This window comes from Periplaneta americana, chromosome 3 (genome assembly GCF_040183065.1).
Source record: "Periplaneta americana isolate PAMFEO1 chromosome 3, P.americana_PAMFEO1_priV1, whole genome shotgun sequence".
Lineage (NCBI taxonomy): Eukaryota > Metazoa > Arthropoda > Insecta > Blattodea > Blattidae > Periplaneta > Periplaneta americana.
The window spans coordinates 68,852,654-68,876,940 of record NC_091119.1 but is presented as its reverse complement, the minus strand read 5'-3'; the positions used below and the strand labels follow the sequence as shown (position 1 = coordinate 68,876,940).

At 36.5% G+C, this 24,287-nt stretch overlaps 1 protein-coding gene across 5 annotated transcripts in view; it reads left to right on the top strand.

Moving 5' to 3' along the window:
- LOC138696140 (restin homolog) overlaps positions 1–24,287 on the top strand; it is a 921,493-nt gene that overhangs the window by 642,173 nt on the left and 255,033 nt on the right. For 4 of the 5 annotated variants that reach the window (XM_069820696.1, XM_069820698.1, XM_069820695.1 and 1 more), the window contains exon 9: positions 351–497. The exons of the other annotated variant lie outside the window; for it this stretch is intronic. In XM_069820696.1, coding sequence (XP_069676797.1) covers positions 351–497 — 147 coding nt within the window. The remainder of the gene's footprint in view (positions 1–350; positions 498–24,287) is intronic. 5 annotated transcript variants of the gene reach the window in all.

The window sequence follows — 24,287 nt, the reverse complement described above, 5'->3', positions numbered from 1 at the left end:
CAATCATGTTGCTAAGCCTTTTTATGTTTTCTTTTGTTACCTTCTTGATCATCACCATTGCGAGCAGTACCCAGTTCAATGTTTTCCTTCCGATTCTGTTTCATGTTCTCCTTCCACTCCTTATTATCACGATCTTCATCATTATCATCACCACCATCATCATCGTCTTCACTACCACCGTCATAACCACAGATTATAAATTGTGTTCCATTGAAGCCTTCAGCGCGAGGTTGATGAATTATAATCAGATGATGAGATCATCACACATTACATGAGAATCACGGAAGTGTGACCCGTATTGTGTCAAGGGTCCTCAGGGAGTGACTCCATTGCTCTTGCCATCTCTGCAGACATTTCTGCCGCAAGGGATCGAATCCTGCGGGACAACGTGAACCGCAACAGTGGTGCCAACCTGCAGAAACAACGCCAAACTCGCAGCCCTCGGGAGCTCCAAAGTAACACGGGCTCCGCTCGGCGTGCAGCATCCCTCGCTCAAGGTACTTGTGTACGACGCCTCACTTCATTCCCATGACAACCCACTTACGTTGTCCAAAACATTTGAAAACAATCAAATTTTAGTTATCGGCTATCTTTAATGACTTAAAAGCTACCTGTTATGACTTAAAATCTGTGTCGATAGATCTGTAAAGAATTATCAATAATTATAGAGAGATGCTGGAAAGCTGAAATTTACTTCATCTACAGTAGGCCCTAATAATACAAGTTCTGATAGTTTTTCGGTAATTTAATTGAGCTTAACTATGTTTCTTGTCATGATAAATATTTCGATAAAGCAGGTCCAGAAATAATCATCCCATAACAAGAAACACGAGTTTAAGAGCGAAATTGAATTGCTGGTCAAAATTATTTTGCAAGTGCGAAATTCAACTAGATAATTTCTATACGAAGAACTGGATCCTACCGTATGAGTGCAATCAAATATTTTTCCTGTGAAAGCAGATATTCTAATTTCATATCAGGCTCACTCTGTAATTTCATAGCTAATGATCAACTATTCAAAGGCTGATTAAATTGTAAATTGTTGCATATTTGAATTTAAAATGCGGTATTAAAAATATACTGGTTGGTTAAATAGCGTGATGATAAAGCATTGTATGCTATAATTTATTCTACATGCAGAATATTAGTAAATACATACGTATTATATATTATCATACAATGTACGTATAGTACATGATTTTGTTCTTATATGTGGTGTCAAAAAATCATGTTGAGTTTTCGTTACAAAATATCTCTTTTTATCGCACCCAAAAATTTATTTTACAGCTACAGTTTTAAATTGTGAATGAATTAAAATCAATCACAATGTAAAGATACAGCTGTCGCTACGATCAATTAAAAATCGCTTCAATTGACTTCAAATTTCATATAAATTGGTAATTATCAGTAATGAGTGATTAGTAAATAATTGAATGTTCAAAAAAAAAAAAAAAAAAAAAAGAGGATGATGAAGTACTTTCGGTGTTACAAGATTGTGCGTTCAGAATATGATCATTTCAAATATATAATGACGAAATAGATTGCATTTTTTTTTCCAGAATTTAAGTATTATATCTTTAAAATTAAATTAATAATTTAGCAAAACAGATTTTCCCTCGTCCAGTCATCCATTAAGGGATTAGGTACAGCTTACAGCAGTAAAATTTGGAAATATTCAACATTTTTTCCTCCATTACTGTATCTTGTAGAATAACAAAAATTAGTAGGCCTATGTGTAAAACACCGTCTTTCTGCTACATGAAAAAATATTTTTACAATTTAAAAAAAAATACTTTTTTCTTTTTCAAATTCAGTTCACTGTGCAGTGGTGATGCGTTTCCCACATAACTCAAATGGCGATGCGTTTCCCACGTAACTCAAAAACTATCCAACAATCTGTGTTGAATTTTTTTTTGTGTGTATTTATGCATGTCATATCTACAATATGATGCAAGATCACTTCGCTAACTTTGATAGATTGTCTGATAAAAATAAATTCATTTTAAAAACTGGTCAAATGTCAGTATTTTCTATCACACGAAATATAAAAAATATATTTTTTATATTATTTATTAAGGAATGTAATTGAAAGAGCATGATATTGTAAACATGAGTTTCTGCAATAAAATAAAAGAGAGATAACATGGAAAAGTTAACAAGTTTTTGAGTTATGAGGGGAAACGCTTCATCACTGCACAGTGAACTGCCAACATTTTGCATTTTGAAAAAATAAAAAATAAAAATAAATAGTAAAAATATTTCTTCCGTATAGCAGAAGGACATACTAATTTTCATTATTGGACAAGATACAGTAATGGAGGAAAAAAATGTTGAATATTTCCAAAAATTTTACTGCTGTAAGCTGTACCTAACCCCTTAAGTGAATAATATTGCTTACCTAAAGACGGTCCAAATATCGTTCTCCTTCAGAATTAGTGTGGCCCGCTAAAGTTATCAATTTATTACAAAGTAATTGTTTTCTATATCCGTTTTAATTATAATATTAATCAATATTATAAAGTGGGAATGAAGTTGAGGCTTCTTGAACTGTGTCGCCACCCTCTGGCTTGTCTGGCCTAATACTAGCTCTAGTAACTTGGTGGTAACTTTTTCCTAGTAGGGTGCATAGAGCCCCTAGCTGCTTGCTGTGCTGTCCGGGTTGAGGTGGTCTCTTCGAGGGTACGGTATTGGTAAACTGTAACTAGACTCTAACTCTTTCAAGCAAGTCGAAATTAAGCTATTCCGTCAGAACTAAATCTAACAATCGTTTACTACGTTCATGACCTTCCTGTAAAAACTACGTCTTTCATCGTTAACATTATCATTATTTGATTCATGGAAGCCAGCTTTATAATCAAGTTCTACAGAATAATAATTCTTCCTAAAAACTGTGACTTGATTTCACTAATTTGGTTATGTTAGGGCGAATGTGGTTCAGTGCAAACGGGTAAGTATTCGTAATTGTGTTAAAGTATCAATGATTGTGATGTAGTGTTTAGCTTGTAGTCCGCTTGTGTCACTGTGCATTAATCCATACACTGCCAATACATGTTGCATGAAAATGTATCATATAACAGGTAAAGAAAAAACTGATCACTTTTGTTAGCATGCAGATGTCTGTAGATGATGTTAAATGTTAAGGATTTTATTATTATTAATATACAAAAATTCTAGCACTCCCCTGAAAGAGAGTGTTCTCGTGCTCAGGGGAGGATTCAATATATAAGATTACATAAATAAATTACAATAAGTAACATCTTAAGTAATATTCACTGCTTACATACATTTTTAAATTTAAAACTGTTTGAATTCAATAGATGAAGACATTTCTTTATTAATTTGTTATAAATTTTAAGGGCAATATTATTACTATGATTGAAAGCAGTGCTAGTTAAACACTTTGGTTCAAACAAACGTATTATATCCATACCTTTGCTTTTGTGTTTGTGACTATATTTGATATGAAATTTGTGTGCTTTTATATGTATCAAATTTAGTAATGCATTAATACAAATTTTGTGTATTTTCAGGATTTTAAATTCTTTAAACAATTTTCGATAGGATAATCAATACCTTTTTAAGGCATATTTCAATTATTCTTCTCTGTAATAAATATAGTGGAATGAGGTTAGTACTACCCCATCCTAATATTCCATATTGGGTTACAGACTGAAATAAAGCAAGGTAAACAGTACGTAGTACGTTTATTGGTATGTAATTTTGCAATTGAACAAAGTAATATATAATTTTACGTAATTTATTACAAAGGTAGTTATGTTTTTCCCATTACAGATGTTTATCAGTTATGAGCCCTAAATTTTTCATTTCGGAAGATTCATTTATAATTGGACAATTACAGCTAATTGGGGAACAACCTGAATTGTGTAGTTTATGAGTAGGGGAGAATTAGGCAATTTAAAATATTTATTAGTTAATGAAAGAAAAATAACTATAGTTTTAGCTGAGTTAAGACAAAGAATATTCGAATCAAACCATGTAAAGTATTCGAATCGATGATGCTTCTAAATTTATTCAGAATGAAGCAAATGTCGCTAATAAATTAGAAGTGATTCGTTTTGAGATGGTAGCGATGTTGCAGGTAGTAACAATCTTTATCAATATAGTGGGCATTACTCCCAACAGTAAAATTTGTTAAAGAGATCCGGATGTTAAAATACACTGAAGACAAATATGTATATAATATTACCAAACTTGGAATGTATATTTACGTCTATTGGTTACCATCTTAGTCGTTGAATCCGAGGATGATGGATTTTAAAGAACGTTAAAATCCTTTTTGCACTATCATATTTACTGCTACTGTTGTTAAGCCTTGAAAGTTATAATTCCCATACAGAAACTGGTTGTTAGGGAAACCATTCTTCATGACATTTTTTTTTTATAATTTATTGATCGATCAACGCATTTAGCGCTATACAGACCGCTTCTAAATAAATACAAATACATACAATTGAGAGCAGCCTAGATACATAACATAAAACTATACTGAAATAGATCCATTACAGTGCACTAAATTAAGTTTAGTTACCATTACAGTGCAGTCTCGCGAAGGCTTTGGAATAATATTGCTATAAATTTTCAGTGCAAAATATATTGTATTTGCAATTTTAAATATATGATCGTGCAAAAAATGTTGTACAATACACATTTGTGAAGTGCATTACTATATCTAGGAAATTGAAAAGGAGCTCTGCTAGGTGGTCCGTATCACATAAAAGAACTGCCATCTCTGGTAAAGGTCTTAAGGTGAAATTTGTTCACAGTCTCTCGCCACGTTGAGTTTCAACCTGAATAATCTCTGCAGTTGCAATCATAGTTAGCCTAAATAAAATAAGTAACCTACTAAGTTTGATCGTAAGGAAGTGATTTATGATTGCGGGACATTTCAAAACAACTACAGTGTTTGAGAAAAATGTACATAACAAATTTAAAAAGTTAGTTTTCTATGAAAAGCTTCGAAGAAATAACTCATCTTACTGATAATTGTTTAAAGTGAAAACTGGGTAGGTACTTGTATAGAATTTGAGGAATTCCTGCATGATCCGTTTGATTACGACAGCGAGAGGACGATGAGACGACTATAGCCACGAATATGACGGTATATTTAAATAACTTTCGATAATAAAACAGAAAACTTGCTCCATCAACAGTCTTCTCCTCCTCCATTGAGGGGTGAATACGAACCCTGGTGATTAATAGTAGTGATGCATTCTGTGGCTGCACGATGAACAATTTTCTGCCTAATAAAACTTGAACAGCCTGGACACGAGCGAGGCGTTTTACGTAAGAGTTCCTCCCTTTCATTCGCATCTGTGTGAACCGCGACGCCATCGTGCAGGCGAGAAACTTTGCCTTTCTAATAAACATAAGACGATTGCAGATGCTTACTGATCGGTGCTGCAGGTGTCGCCTGCCAGATGTCACGTGCTATTGGCACGTCGTTCGCTTTCTGTCACTTCTCAGCGATTACTTACTTTTTTCTATATTTGTTGGAGTTTTTCTTTATCTGGGATAAGCAATACCCGTATCCACATACCACTTATTGTTCCCGCATTTCAAGGCTATGAGAATCACGGAGGAATCCACAACAGAGGACGAACATACCTACAGGGCTACACGGTGGTACACAAGTTCTGTTGAGTTTGGAATAATGCAGTACATCTGTTGCAATAATAATACGAAATCCGTGTATACTAGTTATAATTTTATTAGTGCACAGCCTAGAAGATCCTCTTACTTACGAGAAGAAGTATTTTTACTCTAGCAGAAACTAGAAACCACTAGGATGTTCAGTAAAAGTAACAAGAAGATTTAAATATAAACATGAAGTAGGCCCTACCCACAAAGTTGTTTAGTAAAACAAAAAATAGCCACGAGGTTGTTTAGTACAATCACCGAAATAATAACTAGGCTCTTTAGCAGGGGCTGATTTAAGCAGGAGCCTATGGTCCCTCTGTTCAGGGCCTCATGACTCTGGGGGCCTCAAAATCCAAACAAGCATTTTAAATGAATTATGGAAATCAAATAGACAACAACTGTGCCAACTGAAAATCAGAATTAAGGAAATAAGTAATTATATAATAAATTATGTTAGAAAATGCATAAAAAACCACTTCATTGTTTTACGTTTAGAGTAATAAGTTGATTGCAGAGTTTTATGTGTTCAGCTTGTAAAAGTTGGCTATCATGTACATTTTATTGAAATTGTAATAGTAGGTGTATTTAAATAATTAGTAAGTAATGAATTCAGCAGCCAAACTGAACAACATTGTCAGTTCTCATTGCATTGAGTGCTAAACCAAGTGCCTAGTACTTGTATTTCTTGTAGCTTACTGCTTATCTCATTTTTGTTGTTATAGGACCATTATTGGTGTGTAGTGGTAGTGTTAAAGTATTTTTATAGGAATATTCATAATTAAAAATGGAATTCCCAAACCAATTATTTGAGTTAATAGTCTATAAAAGAAAACGGAAAGCTATTGAAATCAACAACAGGAAAACCACGCTGGTCATTGAGCAAGTATATTCGTTCATAAGTTACTAGCAGTAACTCCTTTGCCACAGAGATCTCCAGTTTTAAAAAGTTAAGAATGTTTTAAGACAGACTGATGAATATTTTGACATACAGAGACAACAATCCACCACAGCTACTAAATTGTATAAGCCTAAGCCATAATTTAGGAAAAATGAACATTCCTTTCAAATTCTTGAATTACTGCACTAGAGGAAACAAGGGATAGTACCGGTACCTCAATCAATGCAATCAGCTCTGACCTGTCTTGTGGCCACACATAATCACTAATACCTTATGGTATGATTCTCCTCAAAATAGAAAATTGAGAAGCTCTGTGAAATATATAAATGGTGAAAGGAGGTAGGTGACAGAATTTAAATAAAATAAGATAAGGCCTAGTTATCATATAAGAAAAGTAGGGGCTTCATAAAGAAAATTAAGCTCCGGGCCTCTGAAATTGTAAATCAGGCCCTGCTCTTTAGTATTATAACATGTGACTAAGTCATTTAGCTACGAAGTAACGAGGAGACTATTAGTAAAATACGAAGTAACTACGAAACTGTTCAGTGAAACTAGAATTAACCACGATAGTTCTTAGTAAAACAAAAAGTAAACACTAGATTGTTCAATGCAACAAGAAGTAACCACGAGGCTGTTAGTAAAGTAAGAAATAACAAAAATGTTGTTTATTAAAACAAGAAATAACCAAAAGTATGTTTAGTAAGAGAAGTAACGAAGAGGCTCTTTAGCAAAATTATAAGTAACAAAGAGGCTGCTTAGTAAAGAAGTAGTATCCACAAGACTGTTCAGTGAAACAATAAGTAACCACCGAAGTTGTCCAGTTAAACAAGGAGTAACCACGAGGCTTCTTAGTAAAACAAGAAGTACGCACGAGACTTCAATGAAAAAAGAAGTAACCATAAAGTTTTTCAGTAAAACAAGACGTAACGACGAGGCTGCTTAGGAAAACAAGAAGGAACCTTGAGGCTCTTCAGAGAAACAAGTAACCACGATGCTGTTCAGTAAAACAAGAAGTAACCACGAGGCTTCTTAGTAAAATAAGAAGTACGCACGAGACTTCAGTGGAAAAAGAAGTAACCACGAAATTTTTCAGTAAAATAAGAAGTAACGACGAGGCTGCTTAGGAAAACAAGAAGTAACCTTGAGGCTGTTCAGAGAAACAAGTAACCACGATGTTGTTCAGTAAAACAAGAACTACGATGCTGTTCAGTAAATAAGTAATCACGATGTTATTTAGTAAAACATTAAGTAACTACGATGTTTTTCAGTAATACAAGATGGAACGACAAGGCGGTTTAGTAAAACAAGAAGTACCTACGAGACTGTTCAGTGAAACAAGAAGTAACAACGAAGTTGTTAAATAAATCAAGAAGTAACCACAATGTCAATTATTAAAACAAGAAGTAACCACGATGTTGTTCAGTAAAACAAGAAGTAAGCACGCGATAGTTTTGTAAAGCAACAAGTAACCACGAGGCTCTTGTGTAAAATAAGAAGTAACTACGAAGCTGTTTAGTGTAGCCACGAAATGAGATCCTTTAATAGCCTATAAACACGCTGTAACCACATACCTTTCTTTTCAAAGTACCGGTATGACGTAACCAAGGACGAGGCGGTTCAGTAAAGCATAAATTAGTGGTTACATTCTAAGGGGCCTCGTGGTTATTTCGTACTCTTTTCAGTTAAAAAATGAGAGCTATAGGAATTTTTGGTAAGACTCGAACCTACAAGCTATAGGAATTTTTGGTAAGACTCGAACCTACAGTTTATCTTCCAGCTCTCACTTCTCTTCCCAAGGAAGCGACGCGACGGTGAGAATATAGTAATTGAAGGTCTTGTGCTTGCTGGAATTGTACCTTCGCATTCTCGACAAGTATTATTTATTTCTTATGGTTCGATATTGACATTGGACTCCGCCAAACTCCCTCAGGAGGATATGAACAGTCAAATAACAAAGTCTTGTATTTTTCAAATGCATGCTTGCGCTGTTAGTTTTGACAGGTTTCTTGTCAATCTTCATGTATACAGACAGATCAAGATATAGCTAGTTGTTTCTGGATAGAAGCGACACTTTTATTATTATTTTCATCGATTTGGAATTGTACATAAAGGTTCTAGAGGCAAGGGAGAAACTAACAGCCATACCATTTATTTCAGTTGATAATTTTAACGCTCTCTCAACAACGCGATTATGCGGCGTCAATGGAACTGGTGATAGCGAGATGATTTTTTTGAGAAGATTCGCTATGGATTACCTGATATTCGTTTTACAATTGGAGAAATCTCGGTAAGAATTGAATCGAATAATCAGACCAAATGGGAGTCGAACTCACGCTCGACTGCATCTTCGAAGCACGAGTCCGCTCGCTAACCATCTAGGCCACGCCAGTTTTCTGTTTTTATGCAAGTCTTGAGAATCATATACTGTAGTCCACTGTTGTGACTGAGGAGTTAGCTAGTCTAACTCTGAACCTAGCAGTCCCGGGTTCGATTCCCGGTCAGGACGAGTTGCCTGGGTGAGGTTTTTTTGGGGTTTTTTTCCCTCACTGCTATGGATGAGTATCAGGTAACTTTATGAGGCGATCGGAACCCCACTCATCTTCGCCACTTCCTTTCCTCCCCCATCATCCCGTTTCTGATTTTTCAGATCACTCTACAGGCGGCCTCCCGGAACTACTGGCTCTCTCGACCGGCCTCCGTGGAATGTAGCTAAACGACGTTCGATGGCTTCTCAACGAGCACCCGAGGCGGACCTACTCGGGGGAGGAGTTTCGTCTCGGACCGACAGGGGGGCCTTGGGGGAAGTTGCCCAAGCAGGAATGGTATATGGATTCTGTTGGCTGTAGGGACAGGTCGTTAAGGGAGTCATGTGGTTGGGTTGGTGCGCGTAGGGGATCTATGGCACGCAACTCATTCCATATCGAGGGTTAGCGCAATAGATCTCAACAGGTCGCAGTGCTGGATCATCCTTGTCCCCTTCACTTAAATTCCATTCCATTCCATCATAAACTGTATGTCTAGTGCAACAAAATCCTCTGCAACGTTAACAATTATTATAAATCGTGACATCCTTTGTGATATTCTGGTTGTAGGCTTTTTTACCTTATTAATCGCTACCATGATGTAGCGTGTACAGTAACATGTAACTGGAATTCTGAGGGTTCGAAGCCAGAAAAAAATATAAATCCGTTTCACAAGAGGTTAAGGGTGTTTGAGAATAAGGTTCTTATGAAAATATTTGGGGCTAAGAGGGTTGAAGTTACAGGAGAATAGAGAAAGTTACACAACGCAGAACTGAATGCATTCTGTTCTTCACCTAACATAATTAGGAACATTAATTCCAGACGTTTGAGATGGGCAGGCATGTAGCACGTGCGTATGGGGGAATGCAGAAATGCATTTAGGGTTTTAGTTGTGAGGCAGGAGGGTAAAAGAGCTTTGGGGAGGCCGAGACGTAGATGAGAGGATAATATTAAAATTGATTTGAGGGACGTGGGATATGACGGTAGAGACTGGATTAATCTTGCTGAGGATAGGGACCGATGACGGGCTTATGTGAAATCTGAAATTATTGCAACTTTTTCTGTAGGTTGCAGTTTGTTCATTTCACTGATTTGGAGTTAACAGTAGGTTAAAGTAATAATTGTGTTAATTATTTCACTACATCTGTATCAAATATTATAATAATCTTAGTTAGTTATATATTTATGTAATTCTTCTCGTCAGAGAAAATTTGGTAGAGGAAATGTGATGTGTTTTTACACGATTACATATATTATTTTATTGCGACATTATTGCGAAAATTTGATGCTTTACCCAACAACACGGCTCTGATAACCCTTTAAGGCAGCCGTGGCGAAAATGTAATCTTGCGCCGAGCCACTGTGTAACCTGCAACGTGCATAGCACCTGTGAGGGAGGCGGACACCCGAAGGGGAAGTGATGCAGCACTTAATATATTTTTGTAGAGTATAAGGTTAGAAACTAATGTTTAGTACGTGTAAGGAAGAAAATAATGAACAAGAAAACATAGGACACATTATCACAACCTAAAATTAACTGTCTTCAGAATGTCTCTGCGACAGAGTTTCAAAATAAGAAATTATGTCACTTACTGCCAGTCGTAGTTGATCACGAAGGTATTTTTCTATCAGTCGTAATCTAAATTAGGTTTTTACTATTTTCATTGTTATCCGCATTATTCGTACATCTGCTGAAAAAGGATCGACGTACACAGGTGATGATGATGAAGATAATAATAATAATAATAATAATAATAATAATAATAATAATAATATTAACAACAACAACAACACTTAACCTTTTAATGTTTCATGAGTGACATGTAAATGCTGTTTTATATTGTACAAACGTTTTCCTCGTAATACTTGTGAACAAATCATACTTTTAATATTCTCACCATATTAGCAGCAAAAAAAATGCGTCCTCCCATCCTACTTGGGACTTTCGTTTTTGCAGAGGTACATGGTTTCGAGAGAGACATTGCGACGACACGCCACTCGCAGGTCAGAGACAAATACAAATGAAACGGAGTTTAACTCCAGTGAGTGAGAGGGTGGGGGTGGAGTTACGAAGCAAGAGAAATGTTGTTTTGTCAACATTAAAGAACCCATACAGAGCTATCATTGCGAGCCACAATGTGCTCGTGAGTCGCATTTTCGCCACGGTTGCTTTAAGGACCTGCCTTTGTTAGCTCCGGAGTGTTTCCGAAGCTGGAAAGCCGCTCACTCATCTCATCTTTACCTCCCAGGGGTTATAATGCGTCCACTGAACTCAATGACAAGTTTGTACACTGTGTACACGAATGTACCGTGTCCTGTGTAGTCCACACACACGTCACTTAGTGTGACTTGTCAGTTCCGCGTTCTGTGGCTTGGACGCGCTGCCGATCAAGCAATTAAATTACGTAATAAGGCACTTTTGCATGCAGTGTGTCACGCAGTAGCTCGCATGATAGGCCTATTCTCTTATCCTCCGTAATCCTACAGTAAGCTGGCGTAGCAGGGAAAGAAAGTGCAGGAACTCGTGAGGATGTAGCGTGGTAAAATTTCACAACGTTTGTTTACAGAGAAACAAAGTAATAGCAAACGCGAAATGAGCGATCTTGTTCTCTTGATTGTTGCAGACCTTTCATTTATAAAACAATAACACATTTCTCCTTCAGACTGTGACAGCAGTTTCTGTGAAAAGTTTGTAGGAACAAAGATTGACACAAATGCAGCATTCATTGTCAAGGAAAATTTTTTGGAACTGAAAATTGTAGATAAATAATAAAATTGTAATAAATGCAGTAATATGGGTTCTTTAATGTTGACAAAACAAATGCAGCTACAAATAGAGCGAACACAATATGTGATTACTTTGTGTAGAATATAAAATTCAGCCATTTTTCTAATTACTCATTTGAATGCGTTTTCAGATTCATGTATCTAGGAATAGTAGACCTAATAGATAATAAGGGAAATTGGAAATGTCAAAATTAAATAGCGATAAATAAAGGAGAGAATGCACTTCATGTAGAAGATAAGCAAATGTTTAAATAAGCGGCCGAATTTGGGAGTGAAGAATTTTCCAAATGTGTACAGGGCATTAATAGAATCTAAAATATTATAGTATAACGTTGAAATATGTGGCAGTACAGAGACTAGTATAAGTACCTATGAATCAAGAACTAAACTGTGCAAAACATTTCTACTGTACCATGGAACGCGTCAAATTTGACAGCGGGACTGAAGATGGGGATGGATAGTAGCCTAGGAATAATCCTGGAAAGGAAAATAAAATATTTATGTAACATTATGCTGAGGGATAATATGTGGATTAAAAAGAAGTATTGTATTTCTAGATAAAACTGATCTAAAATGGAACTGGTAAAAAGAATTACAATCAGAAATGAACGTATTAGGTCTAAATTGGTTATGGAAAGAAATAGGGACTCTAAATGCCAAGATTATTAGTAAAACTATAAAAAAAAACAGAGAATAGGCCTACGAAATCTCAAGACGGGAGGATTTTAATAATGAAACGAACTTGGATTCATTGAAGGATTATAGAGAAATGAAAACTTTCTGAAAACAGGAAGGGTTATGTCAGATTAAGAACAAGAGAAGCTGAGAGTAGGATTAGCCTGGTGGAGATTAGGTATTTGGAGACTCAAAAATAGAAGTAATGTGGCCAAGGATATCTGTCCCCTATGCGAGTGTTTTGAAGATGCAATCCATGTAGGCCTACTCCTAAAAAGCATAGCGACAAATGACCTTAGAATTGCGGAGTAGAAAATACATTTTTGAAGATAAATGAGAAGATAGCTTTCATAAAACTGAGTGGGCCGTTAAACATTAAGAAGCTTAATAATTTAAGTAAACTTCTGTTTAGAGTCAAAATTAGATGGGAAAAGAAGATAAAGGAACTATGTCAAGACAGATTATAATGTGAGAGAATCCTTCACTCTACAAAAGCTATTAGTTAAGGAGTAACCAAATTAATAATCTGTTAAATAGTTTAGTAAACAAGTGAAATAATAATAATAATAATAATAATAATAATAATAATCCGTAGTGCTACAGCCCGTGAAGGGTCTAGACCGACCACCCGGCTACTGGCCTCACGCCCACATGCCGAAGCAGAGGTGGACGATCATCCAACCAGAATTAAGGTATCGTGTGGTCAGCACGATGATCCCCCCACGATCTTTCCCCAGGAGGACTCGAACCAGCGCGCATTCCGTAACGCGAGTCCTAGGCAGGATCCTTAGACCACGACACCACGATGCGGGACAAGTGAAACGATGAATTAGAATAATAATAGTGAAACATATAGCGAATAGTAAATATATGAATAGCGAGTCTATTACGATAATAGAGTGAACAAGAATTGTTTATAGGTCATGAGTAAGTTTAGGATAAGAACAGTAAGTTAAAGTGTGATATTTCAGTATTTATAGTATAGTAGAAGATACACAGACTAGTAGACTACTAAACTGTTATTAGCAAAGTTGTTAAATTAAGAAGTTGTTGTTCATAATACTAGTGAAACTATATATATTGTATTTATATTTGATAATTATCGGTGTTGCGAATTTGAACTGGAATGCATCAAATCCTCCATGTCCAGACAAGAGTGATGAGGAATAAATAAATTCTTCATTCTTGGCTAATGACTTCTTAACGGGCCCTACATACAGACGCTCTCAACGCTTTCTTTTAAACGTCTATGTTAACTTTTCAAACGTTCATTCGTTAGGCACATCGGGTATTGTAGAGAAAATGACTTTTCTTTAAATATACGATTTTTATGTAGGCCAATACTTACTAATTTTTCTCAGAGTTTTTATGAGAACAGTTGCGAACGTTTTGCATGATAGAACAATGAGGTTTTGCACGTGAGCATTATGAAAATCATAAATAACGAAAATATGATAGTAGCATATTTCTATGGATATTTATTATGCTATTATTTCAGGGACCTGAGTAGTACAGCATACCTTAAGTAGAGAAAAGCTTAACGAATCAGAGAAATTGTGCATAGTAATAGTTCTAAAGACAGCTGACTTCCTTTTAAAGTGCAGTGCGTGCCAGATTTGGAGGCCCTCACCTCATAGGGAAAAGTAGATAACAGAGATACATTTTTTGACTTTACTTTTCCCTTAAGTGCAGCGATCATTAAGCCTATGCCGTAAGTGTGCTCAAATGATGGGAAGTATCAGCGCCATCTACATAGAAAGCCGAAGTCTTGGGTCGGCAACATTGTAAATAACTGTCAAATGGATAAATTTCTAATTTTTATATTTTCATTTCGTACAATATTCTGGTCACTAGACATAATCATATACTTTATTTTTTCGGGATATACTTCCAAACCTATTTCATTACTTCCTTCAAGTAAAATTCCCATCTTTTCCCTAACAATTCGTGGATTTTCTCCTAACTTATTCACGTCATCCGCATAGACAAGCAAATTGTGTAACCCGCTTCAATTCCAGATACTCTCTGTTATCCTGGACTTTCCTAATGGCATATTCTAAAGCAAAATTAAAAAGTACAGGTGATAGTGCATCTCCTTGTTTTAGCCCGCAGTGAATAGGAAACGCATCCGACAGAAACTGGCCTATACCTATGGACTCTGTTGTACTTTTCACTGAGACATTTTAATTAGCCTAATCGAACTAGTTTCTTGGGAATACCAAATTCAATAAGAATATTATATTGTTCTATTATTTTTATTTCTTTATTTCCATTATTTTCTTTTCTTTTTCTTGTCTTTCGTTGTTTCTCTCTCTGTTTAAAGTCTTAAATTTCCTTTCATCTCTTATTTCTCTCTTCCGTTCTTGTTCTGTTCTCTTATTAAACCATTCATTCATTCATTCATTCATTCATTCATTCATTCATTCATTCATTCATTCATTCATTCATTCATTCATTCATTCATTCATTCATTCATTCCACTTACTTTTGTCAACCACATATTCTAAGTAGGCTAATATCACCGGAATGTAATGGGAGCTCTCGGAGCGAAAGTGAACGCTTGAATCTATAGCAGCTTTTATATTTTTTAATGCTGTCGCTATAACAAAATATTAATCCATGCTATTAGTAATAAAGTCTTTGTGATGTAAATAATGAAAATTTGTCTGTTCTTTGAAACCTTTCCCAATTATCACATTACTTAAAATTAATCCGTATTAAATCATTTGGAAGTCGTGTTTGTTCCCTGCGCCTGGTATCGTGACAGTAAGTCCAAAATAGGTGGGAAGTTTATAAGCACGACATATTGACTTCATTAAGAGTGGTGAAATTTCGTTCCTTTCTCTTAATGTAGAGAAACTGTAAACACAGATAATTTTATATTAAATTCATTTTCAAACTCACGTCTCTCTCTTTCTCTATTTTGTATCTCTCATAGGAACAAGTGTTCTTCAATTCACGACCGTTTAACCTGAGTGCATCACGATGTTCTTGCTAGGGCTGCCAACTGTTACGGGAGACTAAGCGATCTACAATATTTCACATAGAAAATTGACAAATTATTCAATTCAGTTAACGGTAGTGAAAACAAGTTTGTTATACACTTAGGCATTCATGCTTAAATTAAGAGTATGAAACATTCAAACATGTTGTAAAATTCCCTACAGAAGTAGGTGAAGTTGAATGCGAATTGCAGTTCTGATTTGATTAGTCGTACTCCTATTTCGAATATCTGTTCACTTACTGTTCGTGAGAGAAGACACACCTGCATGAGCATTGCTGTCTGGTATGCTTACAACACACCTCGCTAGTTATTTTTTCTAAATTTGTAACTCTAACATTGTTCGATTTTAAACTGGTGAGCCCTGAAGTTATTTTTGGCAATCTTCTACAGAGATTGTATATTTCAGTGTATCTCTGGAACATCAGAATCCATCATAAAAATCACCTTCAATCACAGAAAAATTAAATTATATATTTCAAATAGATTTATACATTGTGCAAAATTAAGGGAGAATGTCACTCGAAGGGAAGAAAAATACGGGAGTCGATAGACTTTTAAAAATTTTAGTTAAATGCCGGAGGGTTGGCAACCTTAGTTCTTGTATACATTAACTTCCCAGTTTCAGTTTCAGATCATCTTCAAAATGTGTTTGATTAACTAACGAATTCTGGATTCTATTGGTTTGGCAGTGTGAAGAATTTAATTTTCTGAGGTACTCATAGGGTCCAGTACTCATAGGGTCATGCTAATAAGAGAGGATGTTGAATAACAGCATTTTATTGGGTTGGTGCATAAGTTCGTAGCGTTTTTTCATAAGTTTATTAAACACATCAGATACACATAAGAGAGTAGTTAATCATGAACAGTATATTCTCCTTCACTATTTACAACAGTCTGCCAACGCTGGAGTAGTTTTTCGATTCCACACCTGTAGAAATCACGTGGTTTTGAGTTAAAGAAGTCGTCAAGCCACGTTCGGAGCGCATTTTAATCCGGAAAGGAAGTTCCTTGAAGGTTGTTCGATAGAGAGCGGAAAAGGTGAAAATTTGAGGGCGCAAGATCAGGTGAATTAGGTGAGTGCGGAATGACTTCCCAACCAACTCCTGAATAGCGTTTTGTGTCAGGTTAGCAGAGTGCGGACGGAAGTTATCGTGGAGTAGCATCGCTTCACGCAGTCTTGTTGGTCTTTTTCTTGGATTGCGTGTGCAAGACGTCTCAGTTGGCGGCAATAAATGTCGGCAATGATGCTTACATCTCGGGAAAGCAATTCGTAGTACAACACAGCATCTCAGTTCCACCAGATGCATAACATTGTCTTTTGTGGATGCGCGCTGGCGTTTGTACAGGGAGCTCTTTCGCTCGAGTTCAACCATTCCTTTCCTTTCCTTATGTTAGCATAGACACCATTTCTCGTCACCAGTAACGATATTGGATAGGAATGTTCGATGTTATTCACGAGCCAATCGATGACGAGCAAGCAAAGATGCACATATGGCTACCTGCTTATTTTTGTGGTTTTGGCTTAGAGCATGCGGTACCCATACACCTGACTTTTTAACCTTGCCCATTGAATGCAAATGTCGTACGATGATGGAATGGTCACAGTTCATCACATTTTCCAGTTCTCAGGTACACTGATGTGGATCATTGTGGATTAATGTGTTTAAACGGTCTTCATCAAACTCCGAATGTCTTCCTGAACGTGGAGTGTCACTAATGTCAAAACGACCCTCCTTAAAACGAGAAAACCATTTTCTTGCCGTGCTCTCTCCGATAGCATTGTCCCCATACACGGCGCAAATGTTTTTGGCCACCTCCGCTGCTTTCGCCCCTCTGTTGAAATAAAAAAGAAGAATATGTCGGAAATGTTCCACTTTCTCCACTTGACACTCCATTTTCTAGCGTCTACGGCTCCACTCACTATCTGCAAAAATTAAAACTTCAATATGTAAACTCAAGCATAACAATTGAACTTCAAATAAGAAATGGCAATCGAAAAATAAACCAATAGCAACTGTAGTACCAACACGCGAAACAAAAACGCTACGAACTTATGCACCAACCTAATACTTTGACATGAGTGACAAATCTTCGGTAAATGCTGCCTGCATAGAGCTCTTTTATGTGAGGTAAATCTACGACACAGACTTGCCTATTCCACTTCCATCCGCAGGAAAACATCCCAAGAATTTATAGTGTCCTTAAAAAAGATTGCCTTCAGTTGTGAGTGAACCTAAGCGTATGGAGAAATTAATGCTACACAGAGTCCTGATCTGACTTTATGAGGATAGCAAGCACTTCGTAGTGTTGACCGGATGTGAACATCGCCAGTTCTGCACATACCGACTACTTTAGATAACGTCTAAACAAGGGAATAAATTAAGATTGTGGTTTTCTTGATCCGTAGAGTTTGATATTACAGAACAAAAGCTTTTCCTTCGAGCTTCTTTCGTAACTGCATCTATATTGCCTAGGTCCTAGACTGGTGATGAAATCTTGTAACAAGGACGAGAGGAGCCTGGAGAACAGGTTTACTTATCAGAGTAAACCAAAAGGTCGTATACATGTTGGCAGACCGTAAAAATGTGGCTATGATGTCGAAGCAAGCACGAAGAGGGTGGGAAGAGTGAGACGAGACAGGATAGGGAGAGAGACAAACAGGAATACGAAAGACAGGAGAGACGGGAAATGAGATACTACTGACGATAAACGTGAGAAGAGAAGAGAAGAGAAGAGAAGAGAAGAGAAGAGAAGAGAAGAGAAGAGAAGAGAAGAGAAGAGAAGAGAAGAGAAGAGAAGAGAAGAGAAGAGAAGAGAAGAGAGGCGATAAGGAGACTCTGAAATTTGTACTTCCAGATTCGACATTCTGAAATAGATAAATGCTTATTATTCACATGCATTTAAATAGACAGTGAAAGTATATTTCAAAGGAATGAAAACTGGCCTTGATCCGAGTGTGAACGTGCATGTTGGATATGAGCCTTGGGAAGCGAATCTGGTTGTATCAGATCCGCGACGCAGAACGCTTCTGCAGCTGACGTACACATGCAGTAGACCAGTGGTATTCAAACCTTTTTTCTCTCCTTACCTCTAGAGACGCTTTTTCACTACATGCAAAGTTGCTATGCTTATTGAAATTATACATAACCATTCATAGTGTTCTGCCCAAGGGCAGGTTTTTCACTGCAAACCCAGCATTCTCCGGTCTTTCTATTTTCTGCCTTTCTCTTATTCTCCGTATATGATCCATATACCTTAATATCGTCTATCATCTGATATCTTATTTTGCCACGAACTCTTCTCACGTTCACCATTTCTTTCAATGCAGTCTTCAGAAGGCAGTTTCTTTTCAACCATTGACTCAGCCAATTCCTTTTCCTCTTCCTGATCAGTTTCAGCATCATTCTTTCTTCACCCACTCTTTCCAACACAGCTTCGTTTCTTATTCTGTCTGTCCATTTCACACGCTCCATCTTCTCCATATCCACATTTTAAATGTTTCTAGTCGTTTCTCTTCACTTCGTCGCATTGTCCATGTTTCTGTCCCATACAATACTACAGTCCACACAAAGCACTTCACTAGTCTCTTACTTAGTTCTTTCTCCAGAAGTCTTCCTTTGCCATTGTTATTCTCCGTTTTATTTCTTGGCAGCAGCTCATGTTACTGCTTATAGTACATGCCAAGTATTTGAAGCTGTCCACTTGCTGTACTGCCTCATTTAGAATTTGCAAGTTTATTTTCTTTACTTTTCTTCCCATGACCATTGTCTTCATTCTATACTGCTTACAGCTGTCATTTAGCTCCGGTAGAATATTCTTTAGTATCATTCCTCTTCTGCTAACAACGCCATATCAGCAAATCTTATGCACTTTATTCTACTATCATTCCTACCATGTTCTGAAAACATGTTCTTCACTAAACCCTACAAGTAGATATTGAACAGGTTAGGTGATGTAGACCTACTTCTCTTCCTATTTCGCTTCCTTCTGACATATCTTCTCCTATTCTGACTTTGACTCTTTGTTTCACATAAAGATTACTGAACAGCCTCCTCTTTTTCCAATCAACGCCAATTTTCTTTAGCATTCCCATCAGTTTATTCCAATCCTCTCTGTCAACTGCTATTTCTAGATCCACACATACTACATACACTTCTTTATTTTTCTCTATATATCTTTCGCCGATTGTCCGTAGCAGTCCATTGGCATCTCTCGTACCTTTTCCTTTTCTGAAGCCAAACTGCTCTTCTTCTAACTGCTCTTCATTTTTTGAATATAAACATCGATTCAATATTCGCAGAAGAATCTTCGCCGACAGTCATATCAGGCTGATGGTCGAGCTCAACAATTTATCAGTTATGGAATTACTCAGTTTTAAACTATAAAAGATAGATCATGCTATTAAATAAATAATTAAAGGAACGAAGTTACAGATGTTATAGAATATAAAAATTAGCTCACATTAATCTATAGCTTAAGTGGTTCTGACCTGTTAATGAGATGTCTGAGGTGGTTTTCCACACGACAGCTCCTCCATTCTTGGCCTTATTTTCGTGAATGCAAATATTATGGGTGAATTTAGATTCAATGTGTTTCGTTTTGATTAATATCAATGCAGAGAAACTCTGCTCACAGAAATAAGTAGAGGAGAATGGCAGAAGGTGTGAAATGGTAGTGTCACTAATTTCTGTACACTCTTTACAAAAGTAAAAAATTGACAAGTTTTGAAATTTTATTATCGGTGAACTATGAACGGACATTTCTAGCAAACTTCCTTTCAATTTTAAGAAAAGTTCAGAGGAATTGATGACTATGGTGGAAAACGGATTTAGTAATCGAGTTTTCTTTTTCAGTTTCTGGAAAGTATTTAAAAAACTGTATTCTGAGATTTCCCAGGTGACAGTTCATTATTTCCAAAATTTCATCAGCAATACAAACTTCATTTTTTCCACTATGTTCAGAGTTGAAAAACTGCAATATTTCCTTTATTAACACAGTCGATCCAAAATAAAATTTTAATGAAATATATGCTTATTTTAAATTTTACTACCCCCTAAGAATTCTTCGTGTATCTCCTGCTGAGTACCGCTGCACTAGACTATGATTCTTTACTCTCTCGAACTAGATCCCATGTCTCCTCGATGGGAACAACCAAATTTTATCAAGAACAGTGAATTTATTGTATCTGCACACCGTGTCCCAGAAGCGCCGTCTATTTCTTCAAGTTACACTAGGGTAACCAGACGTCTCGTTTTTAACGGGATTGTCCCTTTTTTCAGCCTCTTGTCCCCTACTCCGAGAAAAGTATGCTCGGGACGCCAAGTGTCCCTCTTTTTAAATTGCGTCCTGTTTCCCTAAATTATTGTCAAAATATTTATTTTTCTTTTATTTTATTTAATAATAGACTACTGTTTTCATCAGATGTCACCGTAATGAATTCATTGAAGTCCATGTTATTCACAAAATGTCATTTCAATACACAGTATTGCATGGACTTTTATAGTTTCTTGAAGGAAAGGCTAACACTTCTAGAGCAAATGTACTCATCAGAGAAATATGATGTTGATTGTACAGGTTGATCTTCATGGAGAATGTTAAAATAGTTAGAACTTAATATGAGGCAAGAAATCTTGTTATGAAACAAATTCAGAATACAGGGATATGGATATGATGTAAGGTCCAATTAACCTGAAGTATTTTTAAACAGATAAGTTAACCTAATTAATCCAGACTAGTTGCAATATAAATTATTGTTAACAACAACTTTAGCCAAGTATCCATGCTAGCCTATTATGTACTTGCATAATTACGAGTATTATGGCCTAGTTATTACTTTAAAATAAATAAAACAGGACCTTATTGCTCACCGATATTATATAAACACAAGCAATAATTAATGTTTAGATAAAATATTGATCGAGGTCAACTTTAATAAGTGTCCTTTTTTTTTTCTTTCTTTCTTATTTTGGAAATCTGGTTACCCTAAGTTATGCTGCAGTAGGCGTACAGTTTTACGCATGGCTCTCGTGTCATGTTGGATGCATTTTCAAGGACTCTCAGGGGTGATGAAAGCTATTTTCAGTTAAGGTTTATTTCTTTTCATTGTTAAAAGTCGTTAAACCAACATGTTTACTAATCCCTGATGGCGTGATTTCGGTTGCTTGTTTGAATAATATAGACGTAATATCATGAACACTTTATACGACAATGGTTGCTAATAACTTGTTTTCGCCAAATTCTCAATATTAAAATATTTTTGTGGCACTATCCAGTGATTTCTTCATGCTTTGTATAAAAATATTATTAAATGGCGAGAAATAAAAGCTTCAGAATTATTGAAATTACTGGCAACTACCGAACGTTCAATACTGTAAATATAATTAACAGCAGAACTGACACTGTAATCTCTAATGCTTCTTTCTTCGTGCAGTGAGTAGCTGCTTATATGACGGCATTCGTAACCAGAGGAACTATTAACAGTTCCGAGATAAGTCGATAATCCCAATGGTACAGGAAATAATATTAAGAGCAGTAAAGTGTCATTGAAAGAGATACGTAGGAAGGTAAAGCTGCTATTTTGCCTTGATTTCGGCATTGGGATTCGATGTGTTCAGGACTCGTATTCTCACCGTCTACTACCGGAGAACACTCGGTACAAAATGTTATAGGGAACTCAGTCTTAAACTCGGCCTTTTCCAGTCTATTCACAGAAATAACACGGTGAGGGAATCTAAATATTCCTCCTAGCCTTCTGTTAACACTCTGTATAAACCTCGCAAATTCTGCTGGAGCTAGAATTCAGTCTCTTCGATATATCAGTCAGATGATGAGTCTTTACATCATAGTTTACATTGAGTTTTAATTATAACTTGCTATAGATGAGAATAAAACAGATACGAATAGGCTACCTATTTGTTTTTCTTACTTCTTTGTACCCACTCAAAATGGAGCATTGTTAAACCGTAATGATTGATAATGGTAGATTACTTTTCTGTAGTGTTTGAAGGTATTGCCTTACTTACATACAAATGACTTTTAAGGAACCCGGGGGTTCATTGCCGCCCTCACATAAGCCCGCTATCGGTCCCTATCTTGTGCAAGATTAATCCAGTCTATATCATCATATCGTACCTCCCTCATATCCATTTTAATATTATCCTCCCATCTACGTCTCGGCCTCCCCAATGGTCTTTTCCCTCCGGTCTCCCAACTAACACTCTATATGCATTTCTGGATTCGCCCATACTTGCTACATGCCCTGCCCATCTCAAACGTCTAGATTTAATGTTCCTAATTATGTCAGGTGAAGAAAATAATGCGTGCAGTTCTGCGTTGTGTAACTTTCTCCATTCTCCTGTAACTTCATCCCTCTTAGCCCTAAATATTTTCCTATGAACCTTATTGTCAAACACCCTTAATCTCTGTTCCTCTCTCAAAGTGAGAGTCCAAGTTTCACAACCATAAAGGACAACCGGTAATATAACTGTTTTATAAATTTTAACTTTCAGATTTTTTGACAGTAAACTAGATGACAAAAGCTTCTCAACCGAATAATAACAGGCATTTCCCATATTTTTTCTGCGTTTAATTTTTTTCTTAGTGTCATTTATATTTGTTACTGTTGCTCCAAGATATTTGAATTTTTCAACCTCTTCGAAGGATAAATCTCCAATTTCTATGTTTTCATTTCGTACAATATTCTGGTCACGAGACATAATCATAAACTTTGTGTCTGCTACAGTTAATCTATTTTGTTTTCTGTTTTGTCGTAACTGTGTTTTTACTGAATGTACAAACGGGAAAAAGATACATTTTATGCGTACCCAGAAGCATACAGTGAGAAGATAACAACGAATCCACAGTAGTATTGCCGTTAAAGTATGCAACAAGGGACAGTGAATTTATAGTCATTGCCTCTCATATTTCTATTTCATACGTAATGTACGGTACAATTAGAATATACTGTCTTAATACTACATAAGCATTCTATACACGTCTTTGAACCCTGTAGTAGAATTTATCGTATTTTGTTATGTAAATTACATTGTGTTAAATCGTATAAACAGATCAACATATCTGTGCGTGTTTTAACCCACTCGAATTTGTATGGAGCATTTACTTCCGATACTCATTGTTGTCAATGCGCAGCTAGTAGTGAGTTAGAATACGGCAGCGGATAATCGTTGCAGCACCTCTGCGAGCCCTCTCAAGTTTGGATGGGCGTCGTGGACACGGATGGCTGCATGGATTGTTCGGATCCGCAATTAAGTTTCCACGCGATTTCGCCCCGAAGATGATGACATAACGTCCTCTGTAATGGCATCCCGCCCTCGTGCCTTGCCGCCGACCGGTTAGTCTAGCAGGAGGTAGATGGCTGTGTGGATACGGACACCGGCAGCTCGCCGAGGACCAGCGATGATGCCGAAAAGACGCTCTGTGTTAGGTAATAGCTACATGGTTTTCTTACGTAGTAAGATGCAGCGAAAATACGAGGCTTAACCAGAAGACACAAAGAACTTACGCTGTGAAACTACATCGTCTTCCTCATCTTTCTCTTGTCTTTAATTTCACGTCGTTCTCTTTGCTGTTGTCCTTGTCTCCGTCCTTGTCATTATCATCGTTCTTACTGTCTTATTCCGTTTTATTCTCATTGTCGTTCTTATTGTTGGCATTGTTATAATCATCTTTCTTTGACATCGGCTCTTTGTCATTGCCCTCGTCGTCATAGACGACTTCTGTTGCT